Genomic DNA, 25,714 nt, shown 5'->3' with positions numbered 1-25,714 from the left:
CTTATCAAAAGTGATGGAATTAATTCTGTATTGACGCTCCAGAAGTGTAATGGCAGTGCAGTGGGCCACAGAAAGCTTCAGTGGGTAAAATATGGTTTCATGAATTTGCAGAATGAGAGAAAGCACAATGAACACTGGTGAAATGAATATGACAATACTGATACAAATATTTTGCATATCAATCACTGATCGTCATTAAGCGTCAATGTCATGTGTGACTCAGTGGAGGACGTGGCATCAAGCAAAAGATGGATAATGCATATGAGAGTGCACATGCATAGCCTTTTCTGTGGAACACAGAGCAACCGAGTTATTATATTTTTGCTTGACAAACAGATGAGTCAGCGTTTATATTTCCAGCCAAGTCATTGTCAAGTCACATAACAGTCAGGGAGGAAGTGGAGCAGAGAGTGTGTGAACAGGCAGCAGAACGTCTGAGGGGGAGAGCTGCTCATGAAGAATCAGTATTCATGGCTGGAGAGAATCGGCAAGTGGTGATGTGTATGTGTGTGTGTGTGTGTGTGTCACCAGAGAGATTGAGGCGGTACAAGGTGAGACCATTTGAGACACACATACAGTTAAAATCTGAGAAAATACATTTCTGAAAGTCATCACATACTAATAATTTTACAAAGCATCCTATCTTAAATGCACTGTATTTACATGGCTCCAGTAACAAGATGCAGCTCTGACAGCTGCCTGCACAGCTGTGGCTACATGACTAAACAAAACCAATCCAGGTCATGTGTGCTCCTTTAAAAACCACAGCTGTTTTTACCTTTATAAAGGTGCCTTAGAGGCCACTTTCTGTCCATGTTGTTGGCAGTTAAAGGGCAAGCAGAACAGGGTGAACGTATGCTAACAGGTTGCAGAACTCAGCAGTTAATGTTTGTAGGTCAGAAGAAATACATCCATAACAGACTGCATGTGGATGTGAGTAACTTAACCCAAAAACTACAGACTAAAAGTGAACACTCTTGGGGCAAATGAAAAAGACAGGTGGCACTGATTACCTGTGCTTAGGCCCTGTTTACCTGATTAAATCCAGATGCGACTTACTTATGACTTTCATTTACAGTTTGCCACATTCTGTACATCTGTGACTGTTAGCCAGATCACAAATGTGATTGCAATCCATCAAATGTAAATCAGTGTCAGGGTTACACTGTAAAAATGTAGATATTGAGATAAGTCAAAAAAACTCAGCCGGGTGCAAAGGACCAGCTAGTTGTGTCAACTAGCACGGAGCACAAGTTAAAGTAACTTTCTAACTTTGTAATCAGTGAGTGACTGGATTGGTTTAATTGCCACAACTAAAAAGCCATAAAGCAATAAAAGTAGCTGTCACAGTATAGAAGGTGGCAGTAATGCACTTTGGTAACTGCCCAAAAGAATAACTAATGCACTTTAGCAGCTGAGTTCCAGCTATAACAATGCAGCTACCTTTAGCTAACACCTTTTCATAAACCAGCTGAAACAAAGGTTTTCCTTGTGTACCCTGGCTGACACTCGTGCTACTCCTTCTCCCATCCTTATCAACTCTCAAGCACACATTACATGCAGTGTTTACACTGTACTTTCTGTGTCACTTCACCTGCCATTATCCCAGGGCACAGACCCTGAGTATGTAGGGGGTGGCTAAGTAAGTGGCTATTGTCACAGACCTCTTAGTGATGTACTTACACCTGGAATGAGTAAAGATAACTCAAGAGTCTTGGAGAGATGGATGCAATCAGGTTTTAGTCTGTTCCTAATGGTTCTTGGTTACATTTACAATCAGCTTTTTGATAGCAGATGGCTATCTGACCTGCCCAAAACACATTAAGTGGCTAAGTGTACATAGGGTATACCTCCTATAAATATGGACCTTGCTCCATGTAACTCCATGTAGATTTATGAGAATAACTAAATCGATATGTATTGTCCACTGATAGTCAGCAGTTCCTCATAAAAAGACCATCAAAGCAAAAAGATTCAAGAGAAAAATGCTTTCGTCCCTGATGCCCATGTTCTGGTATTTCTCTCGTGGAATGAGATCCAGATAAATAACAAGTGTAGACAGGTCTATCAGTCCATCGTGCTTAAAGTATTTGTTTTCACCGCTCCCTGGTCCTAGACTTCCTGCACTGGTCACACAACAAAACACACTTGTGAGTCCATGTGACTTCTGTTTATAAGCCCTGGTTTCCCTTGAAAGACAGTGGCGTGAACAAAATGGAACCAAAAAAAGAAATGTGCTAATAAATCATGTAGCACTGGGAATGTTGAGCTCTTCCACCGTGTGTGTGAATTCAGTTTTAGGGTGGACTGTCGCTTGAGAGATTCACGAGAGGAGAACTCTCCGTACACTCTCCACTAAGATCGATCAGAACAAGATCCAGCCTGACGTGTTTGGTGTAATCACAAAAGCTTTTGAGAATCAGATCCTGTAGTGGCTCAACAGCTGTCGGTTTTCAAGATGAATGAGTTTGTGCATTCCACCACTTCCAACCACACAGCAGGTGTGTGTCTGCATACTTAAAGAAGAGAATGCCCCAGCCGATCCTGGGAGATCCAAGACTGATGGCATGACATGCTGCCTCTTGCTTCACCCCGAGTAGTGTATATGCTATCCTGAGCATGTGTGTGGAAAGTTGAGGTGCCGGGTAAGGGGTGGATCTGTTGGCCTGTGTGGATTCTTTGAGCTCCTTGAGTGCCACTGACCTCATGACTTAGTTGGATAACCCGATAGGTAAAGCATCATGTCACACAAGTGGTGCAGCAGAGCTTTACGTCTGGAAGGATCCTGAGATTTCAATCATCCAGATAATTCCCAGTACAATTTAAAAGTGAATGTACAATTTGTTGCTATTACAATAATGAACTAACAAGTCTCTTAACAATTACCAGTCTGCACTAAATGCAAAGTACAACTTCATGGTAGCACTAGAGGAAGAGTCAGTCAACAAAGTCACCCTCTGGGCACCGTGGATGTATGTACCAAGTTTGATGGCAGTCCATCCAGTAGGTCTGTTTCAGTCCTCTGACTGACAAAGTTAGTGCAGCAGAGGCTAAGATATCTTGACTTTTAGTCTCTAGTGTGGGTCAAGCTCCAGTATCACCAAGATACAACTCCATGGATTCTTTGAGTCTTTTGACACTGACCTGCCTAGTGAAGGTCCATGTGTTTCAACCACTGCACGAGCTTAAAAAACAGCTGGACTATCAATGTTCTTTATAACAACAATAATAACACTGTTAACCCTGCTTGAGGCCTGACTAATTTTGAGATCATCACAGTAAACAAACCAGCAAGATGGCGATAGAAGATGCGTATGGTGAAAGAACATAATTTTGGGCACACTCTCATACACACATCATATGGATGTTTAGTGGAATTGACAAAGAGAACAATGGTGTATTGTGCAGAGCATGAGGGCTCCATTAGTTCGAGATAATTTGTTTGCTGCTGCTTTCAGTTAGCACAGCTTAAAGCGACTGGCCTACATTCTCCAAACAAGAGGAAACCATCATCATCTGAGTCCCATTTTCTTTCCTTTGTAATATTGAATGGGTGATTAGTGGTTAAGCCCTCTTCTTCCACCTTTTAGCTTGGATTCTCTAACTTTTCTCTCTCTTTCACCTCTCAGGGGTGGATATTCTGAAGCTGGTGGCAGCTCAGGTGGGCACCCAGTGGATAGACATCTATCAGTCCCTGGCCAACGCCACAGAGAGGGAGGTGGCCGCCTTCTCCAATGGGTACTCATCAGACCACGAGCGGGCGTACGCTGCGCTGCAGCACTGGACCATCCGGGACAGTGACGCCAACCTGGCCAAGCTGATCAACGCCCTGCACCGACAGCGCCGCATCGACGTGGTGGAGAAGATCCGCTGTGTCATGGAGGACAACCCACAGGTAGGCTGGATGCACGTGTGGGCAAGACCTACCGTTGACACTGTTTAGTACCAGATCATCTGTTTATCATGCTTATTCGCGATGCATGAAAATAGCTTTGACCTTTCCTCTCTTCACCTCCATCTTCAGCTCTGTCAACATCACTGGCACAAGCTGTAGTACACACTGTTCTTTGCATTTCTCTCCCACTGAAATCTAATCTGTGAGGAAAGCTGTCCGGTGGCAGGAGCCAATCCTTGTGGTTTAGCAGCATTCCTCACATTAAAGCAACAGTTCACTTTGGAAGTGATTTGATGTTTTTAACAGTTCTTACACTCACTGATGCAACCTCTCTCTGAACCACACAGTTTTGGAAAATGCTGATTGGAATGAGTGCATTAGTGAGGGAGGAATTAGTGTGACTGGATCAGATTTGTGTCTGTTTGAGCCCAGTAAAATGGGTACTGTGACATAGACAACTCAGGCAGGGGCCAATGTGAGCCGCAGAATGCAGACTTCAAACACTAGATGGCAGCACAATGGGACATTTTTACCTGTTTATTCTCTTTATTATTCTGTTTCTGTATTTAGATATATTTAAACTGAACCAAGCTTTTTTTTTTTTTTTTTAGATATATAGAAGTATTAGTGAGATATAACGTCCTCTATCACAGTGTATCTAACATATTAGGGACATTTATTGTGATCACATTGATGTAGAAAAATCCAGAACTCACAGAACTGCCCTAAGACTGAATTAATGTTTTGTTTCCCTTCATTCATTCATTCATGATATTGTGTTCCTGTTCCTGACACCACACTTGTTACTATTTATCTGCTGCTATTTTTCATGAAGCTAGGTGGCTCGCTTGCTACATTGGTCTGCAACCAAGCTAACATAAAGCAGCTCACTGATTTGGGATATACAGCCTAAAACATTGTGTACTCAGAAGGTGCACGATGGCTTACAAAGTACATGGAAAGACTCAGCTTGACACAAATTATCCTGGGCTGGCGTAAACTGATGCAATGACGTGGCCATAGATTGGCTGTCTGGGGTGAATCAGTGCAAGCTGTCAAGCGTTCAAATGGTCACGATATCAGGTGAATATTTGCCTCACTTTCAATCTGAACACACCTTAACAATGATATCTGCTACATTGCGCTGCACTCAAACATGTTAACAGCTTAAAATGTCTAGCAGCTCTAATTTTTGCCATTACAACTGCAATCAAAGCCCTAAACTATTTATGTTCAGTACTGCATGATCACTACTAACAAACTGAAATATAACTTCCACCTTTGCTAGTCATTGCTCTTCACACACAAACAGAAAGCCACAAACACAGGGGACACAGCGGACACACAGTATCATTCATCACCATTTACTTTCCTCCTTCTTATTCTCTTTTAACTTTCCAGTGATGAATATCAAATGAGTGCCCTTGACTAGATTCTCCAAGGTCAGCGGCGCTGCACAGTTACAGCCCTGTTCTAAAGACACACAGGTCATTTGAGCTCAGTGTCTGAGCTCTTTAGTCATCAGGTATACGGTCATTTGGCCTTTTGTCACATCTTAATAATGAACAGATCATCTGTGGAAATAGTTCTCTATCTTACTGGACTGATGGATAAGATAGCAGTAGTTTGTTGAGGGGGAGGCATGGTAACTATGGAGAATTGGGTGGTCAAAGGAACCACAGGAAGTGGTAGCAGTGTAGCTGAAACCATTCAAGGATGGGATTTATCCTTAATTAACCTGATGTAAGATGGATACACTATGGCCAAAAGTAAGGTTTGGGGTTGTTTTTCAAGGTTTACGTTTGCCCACTTGTGGAATGACACATTGAGCTATTACACATGGATGTACTGCAGGAATGTCCACCTATGATGTTCTGTATGTGTGTGTTCTTAAAGTGTTAAGGAGCGATTTGCAGTTGCATTTATAGATAGGAGTGGGTTTCATTAAGATTTTACTCATATTGATTCTCCCCTGCACTTCACTGAATGACTTAATATATGCTGTTAGTTGCTTCAAAAACTGGTAACACGGATTTAAGCTTACCTCAGCTATAGTGAGAGACAAGAAGGCAGACATCCAGAAAGCAAAACAGGAGGGAGTGAAAAAGAAGAAAAGAAAGAGAACAGAAATTTAAAAAGGTCAGCTTCAGTGGATGTCCTGCATGTTCTCACTCATTTCACAGCAGGTCAATGTGACTCGCTGATGGGAAGCATGTCAATGGATCTGTTACATAACAGCAAGGTATGACATTGACGTTAAGAACACATCCACTGTATCGACGTTATTCCTGTCGGAACAACTGAGTGTCAGCTGTCTCATGGATGTTTCTATTTTTATCTCTGCTGCTGCATGAGAGTTGAAAGCAGACAGTGATGGGTGTGATCCCCTTTCTCTCCACTATCATGTCTGCTCCTCCTCACTGTGAGCTGAGAAGCAGACAGATCAAGAATATGACCATGAATAGGTACAGTCACCACAATGATACCGATCTGATCAAAACGTCTACCCAAAGCACCAAAATCTGTCTTATTTTCCACCTAGAATGCAGCAAAATGTCCATCCATCCATTTTCTATACAGACTACCCCTTTTGGGGTTGCGGGGGGGGGGGGGGGGGGGGGGGGGCTGCCAACAGGCGAGAGGCGGGGTACACCCTGAACTGGTCACCAGTCGATTGCAGGGCAACATATAGAGACACACTCACACCTAAGGACAATTTAGAGTCACCAATTAACCTAATGAGCATGTTTTTGGTCTGTGGGAGGAAGCCCAGAGAGAACCCACGCATGCACGGAACCTGCAGACGTCACACAGAAAGGCCCTGCCCGACCTGGAGATCGAACCAGCGACCTTCTTGCTGTGAGGCACGCGCACTACCTGCTGCACCACCGTGCCGCCCTGCAGCAAAATGTATTCTGAATAATTGAGAAGATGACAAATCTAATTCTCCAGCTATAAATAATATAACTCATTACATTATATTTGACTTATGTAAAGTCAAGAAATGCAAGTTTTATTTATGCAGTAAATGGATGTTTAATAGAGATACTGCTGTGCCTGCTTGCTTTTCTGGCCCGGGCGTCAGCATGCACAAATAACTGATTAAAGAGCAGCCATGCTGCTTCGTTTCGATAAGTCTCCTGTGTGTGGCTAATGGATGCATGATGTCAGAGACTGCAGCAGACAGGGCTGCTGTCCTCGGAGAGGAGTGAAAAAGAGAAGGAATCATTGGAGGGGAAAGATGGTGATTTTTTTTTTGCTGTTCTGTCTTTTCTGTTTATCAACTCAAAGCAGAGTCAAGTATGTGTGTGCAAGTCAGAAAAAGACTTACAGTGGCAAAGGCATTTTTGCTGTTGGTGCAAACAGGTCAATGCTGGCTTTGTGATCCTTCTAACTACTATTTCAGTCAGCCAACTCATGTGGAATGGATTGTTATTTGAATATAGAACATGGTGACAGTCTGCGATGGACGGTCAAACATGGGCTCAAACTGTTCCGTATCCTGATACTCTTGCTCGTCTAAAGCACAACGAACCAAAAAAAATGAGTAACACTGCTGAACTCTGTTGATGGGATTGTTGATCACTTCCAATGACTCAACAATTACTTTGCCAAGTGCTGAGAATTCTGGCTCCAAAAAAGTAATATCACTCTGTTTTTGAACAAGACGTGCTCAACTAATTGGAATTTGGAGATGGCCAATGACCAACAGCCGAAAGCTGTCAGCTCCTGACTTATGAGTCTATGTTGATGTGTGAGGGGAAGCACTGAGGAGGCAGACCGCCCAATCTTTATGGTAGAAATACTCCAGTCATTGTAGTGAAGCCTGCGTTGATGAGTTTCTCCTGCTGTGACAGATTAAAGAACAATTTCAGTTTATTGGAATTAATGGTTTATTGCTCTTATTTTTTTATCATTTTGTTCAGAATTTCTATTCACCAAGTTAGTTTGTGAGATTTGGGAAAGTAGCCACATGGCTAAAAACAAGTCTAGCAGTGCAGGGAATACGAACGCAGTTGTGAACATACACTTTTTCTGTGTAGTGACGCATTATTGCCAACATTTCAGATGGATTCACCTTCAGTTATGTATCCAGCTAATATAAAATATAAGATATATCCATGATAAATTGATAATCTGGCTAAATCTGCTCATCTGACTGCTCATGACTTATCAAATGTCTTGACTTTGGACCTCCTAAAGTTTAAAAGAAGTCTACAAAGCATACAAGTATGTTAAAGTACTAGCATATTAGTAAAAGTACTGTAAAAGAAATTTGATTCAGATAAAAGTAAAAAGTAGGTCAGTTAAAATGCACTCTGCATTACAGTATTAAAAGGTGGATGTAGGCTATATGATGATAATGATAACGTTATATAATGGAACAATTTAAGAACTCATTTCTCCCTCCCTGGTGAGGATCGCACAGCGCCCTTATGTCCAAACCAGCAATAAATTCCTTTTCTATAGCCGGCACTTTGTGGCCTTTCATAAACTGATTATTAAATATAAATTTATTACCACCTGCCTCAGTGTAGCCTCATTAGTGTGAACCAAAAAAAGTCAAACGATTAAAAAGAAATGACCAACAATAAATAAAAGAGCTACGGATACTGTGGGACGTGCAACATTATTACATTACTGTACATTACTTTGTTTAGCTGACTCTTATCAAAAGCTATTTTCAATAAAGTGTATTCAGTCATGTGGATACAACCCAACATGGCCGTCCTGGAGTGTTTGGTTCTACCATGTCCTGGATGTAGAATGGGCCTAAGCCATTCGCAACAGGGTAGTCAAATACCAGTGGCTCGAATTGGATTCAAGCAGCTACCTCAGTGCAGGGTGCAGAGGAGTGGTGTAGTGTAGGAAAACCTGGACAGATTGATAACCAGCTGGGTTTCTGCATTCTGGATGAGCTGCAGTGGTTGGATGATATATGCAGGCACACCAGCCAGCAGCGAGTTGCAGCAGTCTAGGCGTGAGATGATGAGAGACTGGACCAGAGCCTGCACCACCTCCTGGGTGGGGAATGGATGTATCCTCCTCATGTTGTGGAGAATTCATCTGCAGGGTCGTCACAGTGACGTTGGCAGCGAAGGACGGCTGCTCCTCCGGTGTCACATCCAAGTTATTTCTGGAAAAAGAGTGTCATCTGCAAAGCTATGACGCCAAAGTTACTGCAATTCATCCTTAGGGGACTGTGAGTGTCTGGGCCAAACTTTGTGGCTTTACATTTAGCTTTTGGCGAGATTTTCACTGAATAAATGAAAACTTTGTCGTTCTTGTGATTCATCCTCTGGGGATAATAAATGTCTGAACCAAGGCTGGGTTCCATTTTGAAAAGTGGTCAACAAAGACAAAGACAACACAGTCTAGTGCATGAGCTGCTCAGGAGTCAGCTTTTTGTTATGTGCATCATACAATTCTATGTATTCATTTTTTTTCATAAAAACCAGACTGTATGAGTCTGTTTTTCAGTTATTAGATTATTCACAGGAGGCACACAAAGCAAGAGACACACAGTCTTTCACCTACTCTCTTTGTACTCGTCCTTCCTCTTTGACTATCTGCCTGCACAAAAAACTCCAACATACAGTAGTCATTCTCCCTTCCTGCCTCAAAGATGCACAAGCAATCGCAATTTCTTCCCTAATTGGGTGTTAATGACTCAGGTCCTATTAGACGCCTTTCAATCCCTTCCATAACGAGCCCCCTAAGATAATAAAATGAAACCACATCCAGTGCTTTCTGGAGGAAAGGACAAAAATTTCCCAGAAACGGCATTGATTCATTTAAAGGTAATTCAGAGAGATTAGCTGCAAATGTTTGTGAGTGCGTTTGACATTACGTATTCTTTAATGCAGTCTGGGAGCAGGCTTATCCATCGAGGATCGACTTTAAATGTCATAGATGAATTAGCGGTGAGGGCTGAACATACTACAGCATCATAGTTTCTAACAGTGGGGCTGATTCTGTGCTCAAACGGAGTTCTTGTCTTAGCTGCGTCTTAGTTAATAACTCACCTGTTTTGGGATTAATTACAGCTAACTGAGATTCTTCACTGTAGCATTTGTGATCTAATTAATCAAAAATATTCCCAGTGTGCGTGTCTGTCCCCTGTGCCCTTCATACTGCAGCAATCTGCCAGCTCTGCCAGTGAGGCTCGCTGCCTCAGTCTGTACGTGTGCGTACATATGAGAGTGTGTGTGTGTTTGTGCGTGTGGGTACATCTGAATCCCTGTCCCCAGCAGGGCCTTGTGCTGTGCTGACAGGAGTAGTCAGCAACTCTGATCCTTTTTCTGTCTCACACAATCACGGACACACAGCATGCTGGGAGCTTTCTGGAACAGCGGTGCTGTTCTTCCTCGCAGTGACCCCTGTGCTCCGGCTCCGTCCTCAGTAGCTCGCCGTGAAGCTGCTGAAGGCCGCCAGCGTGAGGAAATCAGATTCCATGTGGTTGGAGGGGTTCTCAGACAGAGTGGCAGGCGTATGCAAAGTGCTCTACCTGGGTGGGCAGAGAGGGACAGAGCCTTTCATGTGGCAGTGGGCTGGTGATGTTGTATGGCAATGATTACAGTGTCAGTGTAATCATAGCCTTGGCAGACACATTATGTTAAAGGTGGTCGGGTCCAAGATACAAAACTCTTGAAGGGTATCTGTCTTGGAGGTTTCTACCTTCCCCCACAATAATGCAGTGACACTGATAAAACGTATTAAAAAAAAACAACAGCAACTTCTCTTTCCAGAAACAATGTCTCTACTTATCATCCACAGAACACGCTGTCAAGAGTTTTAATGAAAGTGCATCCAGTAAAAACAGATACAGTTTCAAAAAACTGTCCAGCACTGTGGAGAAAACCAGTAAACTTCCAGAAGCTCCAACAGTTAGGATTGCACATATACATAGAACATAGCTGTAGTGGGAAGCAGATGAACATTCAGAACTGGATGAATGTGAAGCAAGATGTTGCTGGAAGGGTGCAAGCATGCTCAGCCAACTTTTGGTGGGTTTATAATTACACTTTTGTCTTTTAACTCCTTGTAATGCCTACATATGTTCATGTTTTTCTCAGCTGATTTGCTGCGTCCTTCCCTAAATTTTCCCTCTGAAAAAGTTTTTCTTATTTGTACAAGGCAGTAATTTGACTTGAACTTGATGGACTAAACACAGAGTACCAAATAAATATGAGTGTATCTGTGCAGGTTCACACCCAAAATTTAAATGACATTGTAAATTCAGTCATGCTTAAAGTCTTTTTTGAATGAAAGACCCAAAAACGACAATAAGTTAAGGTCTGTGTCACAAAGCTGAATATCTGCTTGGATCATTTTGTGGTACGTTTTGTCACGTATGCACTGACTTCCTGCCCCCTGGGGCTGCTATATTTGTCATCCCTCAAGGGTCTCTGTGTTTTTTTTTTTTCTGCATCTGCTCTTAAAAAAAAAACATTTGTTCCAGTTACATCTGCTGCTGTGTGAAAGTCAGCGTCTTTGTGTGTACGTGTCTGTGTGCTTCTGGACCCGTATATGTCTGCACGCCTTTGTGGGCGAGACAGAGTGTGTTCTGTCAGAATCATGCAAGTTGTGTCACACTGCAGCCCCGTGACCCAGACATTATGGAATGGAGAAAGAAAACACAAGAGAGAGAGAACAGCGCTGGTGTTTCTGTGCCACGTCCTGTTGGAGCTCATTCATCAGGCCTGATAGCGAACTGGAAATCTTTCATTGTAACAGATTTGAATTCTCCACTGCATGAAAATGGATTTTCATCAGAAGAAAAGGTTTTAGCCCAGTTGTATTTTCTGTCTTTGTGTTTTGTTGTTCTGTCTAGTTTTCCTCGAGCTCCACTTTCCTTCTCCAGTGTGCGCGGTGAATGAAATGACCTCTCTGCTGCTGCGACCTTTAGGCCCAGCCGGGCTCACGCTGTGAAAAACAAGATGTGCTCTCATGATCTCATCCCCAAACCAGTCACTACTGGTTCAAACCACAGGTTCATTACCACACCAAAGAGAGAGAGTGGGGGATGAGTGGAGGAAGAGGAGGGGGTGGGTTGCAACAAAAGAGGAAAGAGAGAGAGAAAAAAGAGAAACAGACACGGGAAGATGGAGCGATGGGGGAAGAAACTGAAATAAAATGGGCCACAGAGAGAAAATAAAAAAAAGAAATGAAACTTTAAAGAGTGGACAAGAGAGGATGAAAAGATGAGCGAGAAAAAAACAAAAGGTGAACACAGAGATGGAAAAAAAGAAAGGTAGAAAACGAAGAAAGAAAGACAGAAACAGAGAAAAAATTACAGTTCTTACTAGAAAGAAAGAGGTGTGTTTCAAAGAATAGATGAGAAGACAAATATGAAAGGATGTGGAGTGAAACAGATAAGAGAAACCAAGGCGAAAGAATCAAGAGGGAAATAAAAGAATGACATCACTTCCTGCCTTTTCCCTGTTTCTACACACTCATCAGCATGAATGTCTTGATGTGCTGCAATCCAGAGTAGCTGCCAGTCCAATCCTCTTTGTGTTCTTCAGGCCCTTAAGTGCTTGTATTTTTGCAAATATTAGTGTTATTGAGTAAGATTTCTCACGTTTCCGTCCATTTTCTTTGTGTTATGAGAGACCACTTTTCCATTGTCAAGGAGGTTGGAGAGACTGAGGGGGAGAGATCTGAGAGAATGAGACAGATGGAGAGATACGAGACAATGATGTTGAATTCAGTGTTTTGGAGATGTCGGATCTCATGTGCTCTGTGGGCAGCAAATGGTGGTCGTGTGGTCGAGCGTTGGTGTGTCACACACTCATGTGTTTCTCCTCATCTTCCCCCTCTGCTCTCTGCAGTTTGACATCAACCAGCTGATGACCTCAGTGAATGTAAGCCAAAGCCTCAGTCCCATCCACAAGCCACTCGAGTCTCCCAGCAGCGTTGGCAGCGGCGGTACCATGGGCGGGGCCAGCGGTGCGGGCGTGGAGCAGTCCCCCGTGGACCGCACCAAAGGCTTCTTCCCCGACGAATCGGAGCCCCTGCTTCGCTGTGACTCCACCTCCAGCAAAGACTCCGCCCTCAGCAGGAACGGCTCCTTCATTACCAAAGGTGAGTGAGTTAGCCGCGAAACGCTGAGAAACCAGAGCGAGTCACCAAAGATGTTCTTTTAAAACCACTCCACGACCATTGTGTGACAGTTCAAATGGGCTTAGGGGCAAAAATGAGCGTCGGGCCTATTAACCACAGGTTCTTCCCACTCAAAATATTTCGATGACAGAATACTACCTGGCTCCTGTTTTGCTGTGCAGTTAACCCGTATTCCACTACATTTGGCAGCAACTAGAAAAGTAAAATATGAATACAGAAAATCGACTATGCTTCTCAAAGTTTTCTGTATTACATCCTCACTGAATGTCGGTATGATAGAGACACATAGTTTCACATTGAAATCTTGCTTTATGCAGCTTTAGCTTTTTCAGTTCTTAACTGTGGCTATGGAGGATATTTTTGGTCACAATTGTGATTAAAAGTCCAAATAGAAATAAGGAATATTCAGGCCATTATAAGAAAAATGCAAATTGAAAATGTAAAATTCGAATTTAAAAATGTAAAATGACAATGAAAGAAGTGACATTTAGAAGCAGTAACAGAAGGTTTTTCATAATTTCACTTTTTTTCATTGTCACATTACATTTTCAAATGACCATTTTACATTTTAAAAGACCTTTTTTCAGTTTCCTTTTTCTTTTTAAGTTTAATTATGATCCGATTATTTATTGTAATGTTGTAAAATAAGTCTTTTTAATTTGATCTCTTGTGGACTTTTTGGATCCTCCATATGTGGCAGCCATCTTGGCAGGAAACAAACTGGTTTTAAATGCTACTGTGGTCAGTAAGGTAACTGTCAGCATATCTTGACTTTATGCTGCTTTAATGATCAGTGTCGGTCAAAGCCTGTCAAACGTAGACAGAAGAGACAGTTTTCATTTACTGTAATTAAAACCTAATGAGATTTTATTTTACCTTACTTGAATAAACATCCCAGGTTGCCATTGCAGTGTCACATTGTTTTCTGACGAGGCGTTTGTGGTAGCCAGGACAGACCAGTGTTCTGAGGCCAGATTTGTTGCTGGCCTGCGTCAATACTGAATATCAGCTGTTTCACATTCTCCAAACCCTTAATAAATTACTCAGACGCTTGCTAATGTGTCTCACACATAATTGAAAATGGTGTGACCAGTGCTCTCAGTTCAAACATGGATGCTGACTGCCCCCAGGTGGTCACTCTGGGTATTGTTCTTAAATGCACTATTCTTTTAATGATAGTTATAGAAAAAAAATGTCCATATGTTGATCATATTCTGTCTGTCAAAGTTAAGGAGAGTAAAGTCTGCTCAGGCCAAAAAAAAGCAAGGCCATATAGCATAATGTTAGATAAGGTAAATATTACTCCAAACTTTTGACTTTTTTTTTCTTATATATAGCTTTTATTTACACAACCAGCAACACAGAGCAACATTTAAAAAAATAAGCTGAAGGGTGTTAAAATGCTCCATAGAGCTGAGGAGAACTGCGATGTTGACTGATAATTCTGTTATCAAGTGAACCACTGTCACATTTCATCAAGTCATTTGATCCACCGTTAATATAAAAATACAGATTTGAGCAGCGTTAAGATGATTACAGTCACGGTTTGCCTTCTCTGTTTCCCCTCCAGAGAAGAAAGACACTGTGCTCCGGCAAGTGCGTCTGGACCCGTGCGACTTGCAGCCCATCTTTGATGACATGCTGCACATCCTGAACCCAGAGGAGCTGCACGTCATCGAGGAGATCCCGGCTGCCGAGGACAAGCTGGACCGTCTGTTTGAAATCGCAGGAGTGAAGAGTCAGGAGGCCAGCCAGACGCTGCTGGACTCGGTCTACAGCCACCTCCCTGACCTGTTATAGTGGAGGAAAGAGGAAAAAAAAAAAGCACACGGATGAGAAGTGGCACCGAAATGAAAAGGATTGTCTCCGTGGGAGGGACGAATCCGATAAATGAAACTTGGGTTGATATCTGATTTGGTAGATTGTGACCTGTAATGTCACATGATTCAGGCTGGGTGTTGTAGATAAGGTCCCTCCAGTGACTCTTTCAAATCTTTACTGCTACTACTCTTTACCCTCCGATCTCAATTCTATTGTCTTGTGTGTGCACACTATTACTCCTTCAAAACACCTCCATCCTCTGACATGAAACAGGGTCAACGCTCAATGGAGCTGAAGTATTCAGAGTGTCACAGCAAGGAGTGTATTTTTTTTTGTTTTCACTTTTCTTAAGTACGGTCAGACTTGTGTAAAGTGGTATTACACGAGCACTGTGACCTAAACAATGAGGCTTAAGAGCCTCCAAACAAACAAAAAAAAAGCTGGTCTGAAGAAAAAGCTACATGAAAAAATATAAAAAGCACTTTCTTTATCTTAACTGACCAATGCCTTCACCTTTAAAGGTTCATGCTGTTTCTCTTTTTTTTTTTTTTTTTCTTCTTTTTGCTGGTTGTGCCAATCATCTTGGCTTTCTTTGCCTTTGACATCATGTCAAAAAAAATAATTTAACATGGTTAAAGTTATTGCTAAATGGTTGCAAGAAAGGAAACTACACACAGACAATAGTCAATAAGCTAGAACTCAGTGACACTGGTATTATCCATGTGGTTTTAAGGGGTTTAAGGTTTTTGTAAACCACATTCACAGATTTTTTTTGCCCAGGTATGAATTCACCTGTAGCTCATGTACCTGAGCCTGTTACATGTCCCTTTTCTCAGCCCATGAGTCCTCTTTTTTTTTTTTTTTTTTTTTTCCCCGTCCATCCCTTCTAGTTGCTTGTACCTGGAGCAGATTATCTGTTGCATTGTAGTTGATTAACCACTCTGCCAGACCAGCAGGTGGCAGCGGTAGACGAGACAACTGGCCCTGCTGCTCTGGAACAAAAGCCATATATCAAAAATACTGGATTAAATGTCACAATAATGCACAATTAGAAGTAATATCCACCTTATCTAACATTATGATATATGGCTTTGTTTTTGAACTGTTTGTGGCTCCAAAGCTAACAACAAACTGGACAGGGGGGGTGCAGTGTTCCTCCCCTGCCTGCTTCTCTGGAACCAAAGCCATATATCTAAAACTGTTATGATTTGTTGCTCTGGAAGCTGTATCACTGTTGGACTCATGGACAGTATAAAATACTTCTACCGGAACGCACATTCAGATCTCTGCTAGCTAGCCCTGTTCACCTCAACAAATGTAGCGTTGATGAAGTGTTCTTGACACATTTTGGAGCTCCATGTCAGTGTGGTGGGTGTCTGAGTGTTTCAGTGCTATAGTTAAAAAAATAATAGACTACACGTGATTTTTTTCATGCAGTGGTATATTGCTACATGCTCTATGTAGTTGATATTAAAATGTAATAATGGTGCACTAATTGTATTTTCTATTGGAGAGGCAGACATGTATTTTCTGTGTCCTTCATTTTCTTTTATCCCGAATTGCTGTTAACTAACATTTGATTTAACTGTAATGTTTTCTACTTTTAGTTTGATTTCTTATGTTATTGTAGCATCTCTTTGTTTTATTATGACTTCTTTGTATCTCATGTTTTCATGGGCATTCACATGTATTTCCCCCTGCTTGGCGTGACAAGATGACCTGGCTGGGATGTAAGATATGCATACTCCATACTCTACTTGAAGTCTACTTGTGTTACTTGATTTCAGTGAGGAAGAAATAATGTACTCTTTCGGTTCCTTCCAAGTTCAATGTTCTTAAAATAATAATAAAACTGAAAAGCACCACCACAAAGTCATCCACCTTTGAAGAGGGTTTTGCAGACACCATGAGAGCGGCACACGATGGACTCGAAGCCAGTTACGATCAAAGCTCCAGTGGTGCTAGATGTGAACTCTCACCAGTTGGCCTGACAGGGGGGCTTTTAGACCCCCAGACTTATGACTATTTAAAGTATTCCAGACTGAGAGAAGAGTGAAGGTTGTGCTGCTGTGGACTGTGGGATGTCGACAGTGATGATTATGGTGATGATGAGAATGTGTGAGCTTGCTCTCCGCGTCGCTGTGGAGGCTCAAACTGCAGGGTGTGAGCTTTTTATTTAGGAAGTCTGAAAGGATGAAGGTGAGTTGTGAAACGCACATGTGGCTTGAGTGGATGATTTCATCAAATTTCACACGTGTAACCAGTATGTTTACTACTATGTAACCTCTTAAAATCAACCAATTAAAGCTCAAAACATTTGTCATAACTTTGCGTGTCGTTGTCACTTGTCACTCCATGAGTAAATACATGAATGAATACATACTTACAGTTATAAGTCTTTTAGTTTGAAGTGTCTGGGAGTGTTTAGAGGGTCAGCACTGACATCACACATGGGGGGGATGGGTATAACTCATATTAGCCATTGATGGGACACACCTGGGGAACACCCAGAAATCAATAATTTGGAACCTTGCCTTCCACATTTTTAGGCTTAAAATAAAAGCTAATGTGCGTATGTAAAGAAAGGAGCGGGCTGGACGAACCCATGAGAGGTCTGCCGCTATCACCAGTAGCTTTGTAACAGGAAGCCAAGCGGGATGGGTGATAGGAGTGAGTCAGAAGGTATGTCAGGTGGAAAGTATATTAGACCATGTTTTCAAAAACTTTGTTTTCTCCACAAAAAAACACACATTAATCCCATTTTCAGACCTTTTCTCTTGTCATAGTAGGAAAAGGGAGCCAGCATGCCCAATACCAGGAGCCTGAAGCTGAGGCAGCTAAATGGAATTCATCCAGCATTCTTTTTTGTTATTCTTACCTGTGCTTTTCATACTGTGACTCACAGGGTGGAAAACATTTACAACATTTTTTCCTCTCCATTTTTCACTTCTCTTCCTCATTGTTAGTCTAAAAATGAAAACATATCAATCTTTTGTGACCTACTTGCACAGCCAGTCACATCTTTCCCAATTACCTTAACACCCACAGACACTCACATTTGTTCTACACATGCACGCGCGCGCGCGCGTGCGCGCACACACACACACACACACACACACACACACACACACACACACACACAGTAAGTAAGTTACACAGTAAGTCACCACTGTGTCCCCATTGTTGTAAATGCCTCACTTTCTCATTTCAACACCTACAATGGGCAGCAGAAAGGTCAGTGTGGCTCCAGTTACAGGTGGGTGAAGTTTCTGAATAAGATTCTCGTAAGCGTATGGGTGTGTGAGTTCACTGCATGTGTGTGTGGGTATGTGAGTTCACTGCATGTGTGTGGGTGTGTGAGTTCACTGTAACAGGACAAGGATCTGCCCAAAGTTGGACCCACAAAGATGTCTTTGATCCCCACCAATTCGCAATGGACGTGTTGTGTAACAGAGCAGAATAGAGGGCGTGCAGGTGATGTAATGTGTCCTCCGGCAGCCATATTGGAGGTTTGACACTAGCCAAGGACAGGTCAAAGGAAGTTTATGTATGTCCAACTTGTCAGTCTCAACTGAATTAAACGGACACAAATAAGTTATGTGTTTGTCCATTTAACTGATTTTTTAGAAGCCTAATGTTGGCTAAATAGTTGTTGTCATTTGTATGTAAAATATAGTCTTTGCTAAAAGCTGGTGATAAATGTGAGCACAGGAGCACGCAAGATGATCCACAAACCTCATGTAGAAACTATTCTCTTTCTACCAAACTACACCCACCAACACAGAGGGAAGCATGCATCTACCCCCCAAACCCCAGTGGATCATCTTGAGTAACCAGGTGATGATTTCTGGAAAGAGATATTGCGGTTGAGTTTTTCAAATGTATTTTTTGGCACTTTGAGCAACACAAAAGCCAAGTGCCACCTCGTTCCATTACATTCCAGAGAGGGCAGATGGAATATCTATTTAATCCACAGTGGATATCTCCAAAACTCTGCAACTCACACCAATCTATCCCTCTGATTGTCCACCTAGAGTGCAATAAAGGCACAGTCTCATATCTTGTTTCTTCACGCTGCTGACGAGTCTGCTCTGCTTGCTATGAGAAAGAAATAAAGAGCAATGTGTTCATTTCAGTTATTCATTTTGTAGCAGGTTGTGTTGTTGCAATGCTGATGCATTGGTCACTCACAACCATGGCGAGTCATGTATGCGTCATCATGATGTCTACTGCTTAGTGCACACTAACTCTGCTGCTCAATCCACAGCATGGGTTCAGCATAACTGGAACTTTGAATTGTCACACTGAATGGTCAATATACACTCTAAGCATTGACCTTGTATGCAAAAACCAGTTAGACAATAGTTAAATATATCATATCCTCAGGACAAAAACATTCTGAGACCTGGGGGAAAAGGTGTCTTGCATTTTTAGATTCTTGTTTGGTCCTGAATGCTCTGCACAGTGTTGTTCCAACTGGTTAATTCACTCTATGAATAATATTGAATTGTTTCAGAGATTCAACAGAATCAAGCCAATGAAGCCAGCAAACATTGCTCAGTAAATGACTCCCCAAATGTTGTACTGTGTCTTTGATCTTGACACTTGTACGCTGTGAATGTTATATAGGAACAGTTTGTAACATGCTGTTGGCTTTCCTTCTAATCAATTATGACAAAATGGGAATTCTTGTTATTGGTGTCCAGTATGTACTTATTCAGTTTCTCAAGAAAGTGAAAGACAGAGCTGTAGTAGAAGTAGAGTGAGCGGTAGACCTGAAATAACTCTGGTTTTAAATTACACATACTGACACTTTTGAGAAAAAAATGTGAGTGGCACTAAGTGTCAGGTTGTTACTGGACAAGCTCAAACCTGCAGAACAAGTAGTCCGGCCTTGATGCTGACTGGTGGTAATGTCTCCTTTTGCTATGTGTCAGTGCCACTGTGTACACCATCACTGCAGCTATGCAATCTGTTGCTGAGTTTGACCAAACACAATATGGGTAGCTAGAGGTTGGGTGTCCTGCCTAAGGGAACTTTTACAGTCACAAAGCAAATTAAGGGATTAAGTTTGCAGCCATACCTGCCACAGGACAAACAGCCTAACCTCTAAACCACATACATATTATGCTTTTCTACTAATTGTGCAAACGACTATAGATTGTACAGTAGACATAAGTTTGACAACAGAAATTGCCTCAGCAGCTCTGCAGCAATTAATGTGCACACAGTCGTACAACTTACACGGTCATCCTTGCACTAGTTGCCATTGCTCTCCGAAACTATAATAGGAGTTGTTAACAGCAAGCACAAGGAAAGACCGTAGAAGACTGTAGAAGTTGAAAGCACTTGATCTAGTCTACTTTCACAATGGCTGCATGTCACCATTGCACAGAATTTGTGTTGTTGTTACATGCCTCCTTGTTCTGCTTGATCTAAAGAATGTGTTGGCTATTGATTAACATATGCTAATAGATGTGCTTTTGAAAGAGGAAGTGATTGGCATGGGGCTACAATATGAATGAACCAAGTGAGGCTTGTGGAGCTTCGCAAGCAAGATTGTGAAGATGAGAATGATGCAGCAACGCACCATGCCTGCAACGCAACAAGTCCTCCAAAATAAATGACAAAATGTTGTTTGTCCATGCCCCCATCAGCAGGACAACATGATTTGCCTGTGCCTTCAAAACAGTTACAAGTCACTGCTGTTTAAGTTTAGTAAAGTTTTCTGATGCAATAATGCTATGGTTTGGTTTGATTTGGTTTAAGCAATGAAACTACTTAGGTTTAGAGAAAGATGCTGTGGGTTAAAATGAGACCTTTGTTAAGGTTAGGGGACCTTTGTCATCATGGTTACAATAACAAATATGCAGTAAAAGTTATGGAACAATTATCGTCATGCTTTAAGATAAACAAGGAAATGGGAGACAAACAGTGGTCTCACAGGTTAAAGTCCAATGTTTTGTTGACCCATGCATCAACCCTGACCTCACCTGACTTCCTCCTTTGCCCCTGTCATTATTACCACTGCGATTGGGGAGCTTTGTCACTCAAAATATGCCCTGTTTTGGGGCTCTTGCTAAAACAGCTTATTCTGATTTCTTGTTCTCAGTCTCAAACTGAATCTATCCTAACAAGGATGACACACACAAGACCTTCTTTGTGCTCTTTAATAAAGTAACACCACAACGCCAACAGCATAGTTGTGCAAAGCAGGCCAAGGAGCACTTCACAGAAAAATGTTGAGGTGAGAACAAGATTAATTAACATGCCGAAGAGAGTCAAGGCGCTCACAGTCGGCTGTAACTGCTTCCAAATAAAACTATATTAGTATTGTATTTTAATTACTGCATTACAGACAAATGTATTGTGATTACAGCAATGCGTTGCTTTGCAACACATTAGCCCTACACTGCAAACAACACAGGTCAAAGCCCTCTAAACCTTAAACTGTGGTTAAACTTATGACAGCGCAGCTGTCCGCCAGGCTTGGCAAAGCTCTGCAGTGTTTATAGACAAACAAGTTACTTGCCGCAACAGCAAAGCTTGGGTATCTTCAACCAGTTCTGAATGGGAACATGTTCCAAATGCATAAGATGCTAGGTTTTGTGAAGTGCTTCTCCTCCCCAATACATGGGGAAATACACCTGCCCACCTGTCAGTGAAGACGCAAAAGTATAAGCTATAAAGGGAATACTTAAAGGATATGCTGAGCAGAGTGCAGAGTATGCATGTAAATTAGATGAGCTTGCTCTACATCCATTGTTGAGATCTGGGAGGTGTACTGTTTGCTGTTGACTGTTCAGGACTAAGAGCCGAGTGTTGAGGCTTGACTTTGTTTTCCAGTAGTTTAGGTGTCATTTCTTGTACGATTTCATGACTGCTTGGCTATACTGAAATCAGTTCTAGATTCATAAAAAGCATGAAATTAACAACATACTTTCTGTTCATTTAGATAATAGGGAATTCCTTTACAGTGCATTCATATGGATTTAAATCTAGCTGTCACTGTGTTGAACACTGATTTAACACCTCCCTGGTGCTTTGCGTTACATCTCACCTTTTAACTATCTTATCAAGCTGCTGCTTCTGTTTCTAAGAATGCTCTCCTTTGAAATGTTTATGGAAAAAGAAGCAGACAATTAATCTTAATCTTTGATAATCTGATGAACCATTCTTCTGAGGTGGAGTTTTCACCCTTGTTTCACACATGAGGAAGAAAAAGGCAGCAGATAAAATCAGACAAGGAAACTGCAGAAATAATTAAACCTGTTGAACCACTGCCAGCAATGTGTGTCCCTTACTATGTTTCAGGAAGTTTTTCAAGCAGCATGTTTCCCATAGCTCCACTTACAGGTTGACAGCCTCTACACCCTGCATGCTTCCATAGTGAAATGGGTTTGTTGAATACAGAGGAGACAATTACAGCAGAAGAGAGATGAAAACAGAGCGATGGTAAGAAAGCTGGCTGATTTGCATGTGTGTGAAAATGCTTATTTGTTGGGACTTTGCTGAACAGGTTTTATAATGTTGGTGTTTTTCAGGAATGGGCTCACTAAGTTACATAGTGACCTCTTTTCTGATTATTATGTGGTGCCTTTTCAACAAACCATAGCTTTCTAAATGTTTGCGTGTGAGAAATGATTGGGGTCACTGTGAAATCGCTCTCCCTGATCGTCTGTTTGCCTTGACTCAGCTTTGTCAGTTCAGGCTGCACAGTTGTTGCTGTGTTTTCTGTGAAATTACTGTATGTTGTTGGCCTAGTGTTGTTACCAATGCAATGTGGACCGACAAAGGCAATATTAATCAGAGACAATTACTCCTTGATGTTAAAGTGAGTCAAAGGAAAGCACATTGCTTTGTCTTTGGAAATCTATTTGTTACTGAGAGACAATAGTATTTTCAATACTTGGCTGATTCTCAAGTGTTATTAGAGCAAAAACAGCAGAGTAAAATAAAGCTACATACAACATAAAGCTACTGTTGCTTTTACTGTCCTGTAAAACACTGGATATAAATGTCGTGGTACAAAACCAGTGATCCAGTTTACTTATATTCAACATCAAAGTGACACACTAAATACTCAATGAAATACACATGTATATGAATGTGTAGTACATATGACAACATTGTTGCAGCTCAGGAAATTGTGATTTCTGATGCAGTAACAATAGTGATGATTGTTTGAGTTTCTTAGGAGCCTGTTGGTCTACTGACTGCACAGGTTTGAGTGTTGTGGGCTTGTGCCCAGCTGGTCAAATAGTATGACAAATACGACACTGTCGGGGCATTAAAATGCAGTGTTGCTGCCTTAGTGTTTAGACAGTTTCTGACATGGCAGAAACTTGAATGCTATTACTTTTATTACCATCTTGATCTATTTTTAAATGTAAGATTAGAATCAATTGTTACACCAAGATATCTGAAATCAGATACCACTGTCAGCTTTTCCCCGGTAACATAAACATTAGGTTTGAGATTATCCGTTGACCTCTTAGTGAAGAATACATAAACTGTTTCTTCATGTTTAAATGAAGACAATAGTTATTAAGCCACTGTGGGGCATAAACCATGACTGCTGTGAGCTTACATGGAGATTACTGTTTGGTTGTTTTTTGTGCATTCATGACAGAACCATCATGCTTTCTGTTGCTTCTATGTAAAAGTTAACAAGAACTTGGCATTGGAATTTATTTTTGTTACGTTTCCTTTCGAAATACAACCATTCTTGAACTTTCTTTAACAGGGTGGACATGTGTGATGTCCATGGCAGGTTCTTTATGGTGCTCAGAACATTCTCTTATATTGTCTCAATTTTCTTGAGCGGATATATTTTCTGTGAGGTCTGCTTTGGATTACATGTTAATTTACTGAATGTATATGTATTTCTTACATGCATTTGTTATCCTGTCTTTGGTCCTCTCAGTTCCGAATCAGAAATCAGAAATCAGAAATCAGAAATCAGAAAAAGCTTTATTGCCAAGTATGATTTTACACATATGAGGAATTTGTTTTGGTGATGTTGGTGCATGACAAATCTTCTAAAAATAAACTATTAAAAAGTAAAAAATATAACAATATAAATATTCATACACGGTCTGTTTTAAACAAGGAAAATCCAAACTGAGTGTTAATGTAACGCATAGAGTTATGGCAATATCAATGTGACAAGTAGAGGCAGAGGTAGAGTGTGAAGAGTGTCAGGGCGGTTCCAGGCCTCCACATCCTCTGCTGTGCTTTCTTGATGAGGGAGCTGATGTTCGGCTCCCACTTGAGGTCCTGGGGGATGATAGTTCCCAGGAAGCAGAAAGACTCCACAGTGTCAATAGTGGAGTCACAGAGGGTGATGGGGGCAGGTGAGGCCGAGTTCTTCCTGTTGTCCACAACCATCTCCACTGTCTTTAGAGTGTTGAGCTCCAGGTTGTTCTGGTTGCACCAGGTCACCAGATGGTCAACCTCCCACCTGTAGGTGGACTCGTCACCATCAGAGATGAGTCCGTTGAGATTGGTGTTGTCCGCAAACTTCAGGAGCTTGACGGACTGGTGACTGGAGGTGCAGCTGTTCGTATACAGGGAGAAGAGCAGAATCGAAAGAACACCGCTCTGAGGGGATCAGGTGCTGATGGTCTTTGAGTCGGAGACGTGTTTCCCCAGCTTCACGCACTGTTTCCTGTCAGACAGCAAATCTGTAATCCACCTGCAGGTGGAGTCAGGCACGCTCAGCTGGGAGAGCTTCTCCTGAAGCAGAGTTGGGATGATGGTGTTAAAAGCAGAGCTGAAATCCACAAACAGGATCCTGGCGTAGGTTCCTGCGGAGTCTAGGTGCTGGAGGATGAAGTGGTGGGCAAAGTTGACTGCATCGTCTACAGACCTGTTGGCTCTGTAGGCAAACTGCAGGGGGTCCAGGACAGTGTCGGTGATGTCTTTGAGGTGTGTGAGCACAAGGCGCTCAAAGAACTTCATGACCACAGAGGTCAGGGCGACGGGTCTGAAGTCGTTAAGTCCTGTGGTTGTTGGCTTCTTGGGAATAGGGATGATGGTTGAAGACTTGAAGCAGGCAGGCATGTGACATTTCTCCAGTGAGGTGTTAAAAATGTCTGTGAACACTGGAGACAGCTAATCAGCGCAGTGCTTCAAGGAGGATGGGGAGACAGAATCTGGTCCAGCTGCTTTCCAGTGGTTCTGTCTCCTGAAGAGTTTGTTGATATCCCTCTCATGGATGGAAAGAGTCGTCACTGAGGTGGTGGTGGTGGGGGGATGGTTGTCTTTCAAATCGGCAATAGAACTCAGTCAGGTCGTTGGCTAGGCATCGGTCGTTGATGGAGTTGGGGGCTTTAGGCTTATATCTGGTTATCTGCCTGAGCCCTTTCCAGACAGACGCAGAGTCGTTAGCTGAGAACTGATGTTAAAGCTTCTCAGAGTACAGTCATTTAGCCTCTTTCACCGCCTTGCTAAACTTCGCCTCTTTGAATCTGTCTTTGTCCCCACTCCTGAAGGCCTCTTCCTTTGCCAACCTTAGCTGTCTGAGTTTGGCTGTGAACCAGAGTTTGTCATTGTTGTAACTCTCCCTGGTGCATGATGGAACACAGCAGTCCTCACAGAAGCTGATGTAGGACGTCACAGTCTCCGTGTACTCATCCAGACTGTTGGTAGCAGTCCTGAACACATCCCAGTCAGTAGAGTCCAAACATGTCCGGAGATCCTCCACAGCCTCACTGGTCCACTTCCCTGATGTCCTCACTACAGGTTTGCAGTTCTTCAGTTTCTGCCTGTATGCAGGAATCAGGTGGACCATGATGTGGTCAGAGTGGTCCAGTGCAGCACGGGGGGACGGCGTGATAAGCATCTCTGACTGTGGTTTAACAGTGATCC

At 42.2% G+C, this 25,714-nt stretch overlaps 2 protein-coding genes across 14 annotated transcripts in view; both read left to right on the top strand.

The window, feature by feature from the left end:
- The window catches only part of tnfrsf21 (tumor necrosis factor receptor superfamily, member 21), a 42,513-nt gene extending 25,345 nt beyond the window's left edge, over window positions 1-17,168 (top strand). Inside the window, exons 4-6 of the mRNA XM_076756573.1 lie at window positions 3,630-3,895; window positions 12,730-12,982; window positions 14,592-17,168. Of these exons, the coding sequence (XP_076612688.1) occupies window positions 3,630-3,895; window positions 12,730-12,982; window positions 14,592-14,821 (749 nt within the window). The 3' untranslated portion in view covers window positions 14,822-17,168. The remainder of the gene's footprint in view (window positions 1-3,629; window positions 3,896-12,729; window positions 12,983-14,591) is intronic.
- Window positions 17,169-22,201: 5,033 nt separating this feature from the next.
- The window catches only part of LOC143335878 (uncharacterized), a 36,303-nt gene continuing 32,790 nt past the window's right edge, over window positions 22,202-25,714 (top strand). For all 13 annotated transcript variants that reach the window (XM_076755534.1, XM_076755533.1, XM_076755543.1 and 10 more), the window contains exon 1: window positions 22,202-22,297. The gene's annotated coding sequence lies outside the window, so the exon portion shown is untranslated. The remainder of the gene's footprint in view (window positions 22,298-25,714) is intronic.

This window comes from Chaetodon auriga, chromosome 18 (assembly GCF_051107435.1).
Source record: "Chaetodon auriga isolate fChaAug3 chromosome 18, fChaAug3.hap1, whole genome shotgun sequence".
Lineage (NCBI taxonomy): Eukaryota > Metazoa > Chordata > Actinopteri > Chaetodontiformes > Chaetodontidae > Chaetodon > Chaetodon auriga.
The sequence above is the reverse complement of the archived record's forward strand: the minus strand, read 5'-3'. Positions and strand labels throughout refer to the sequence as shown.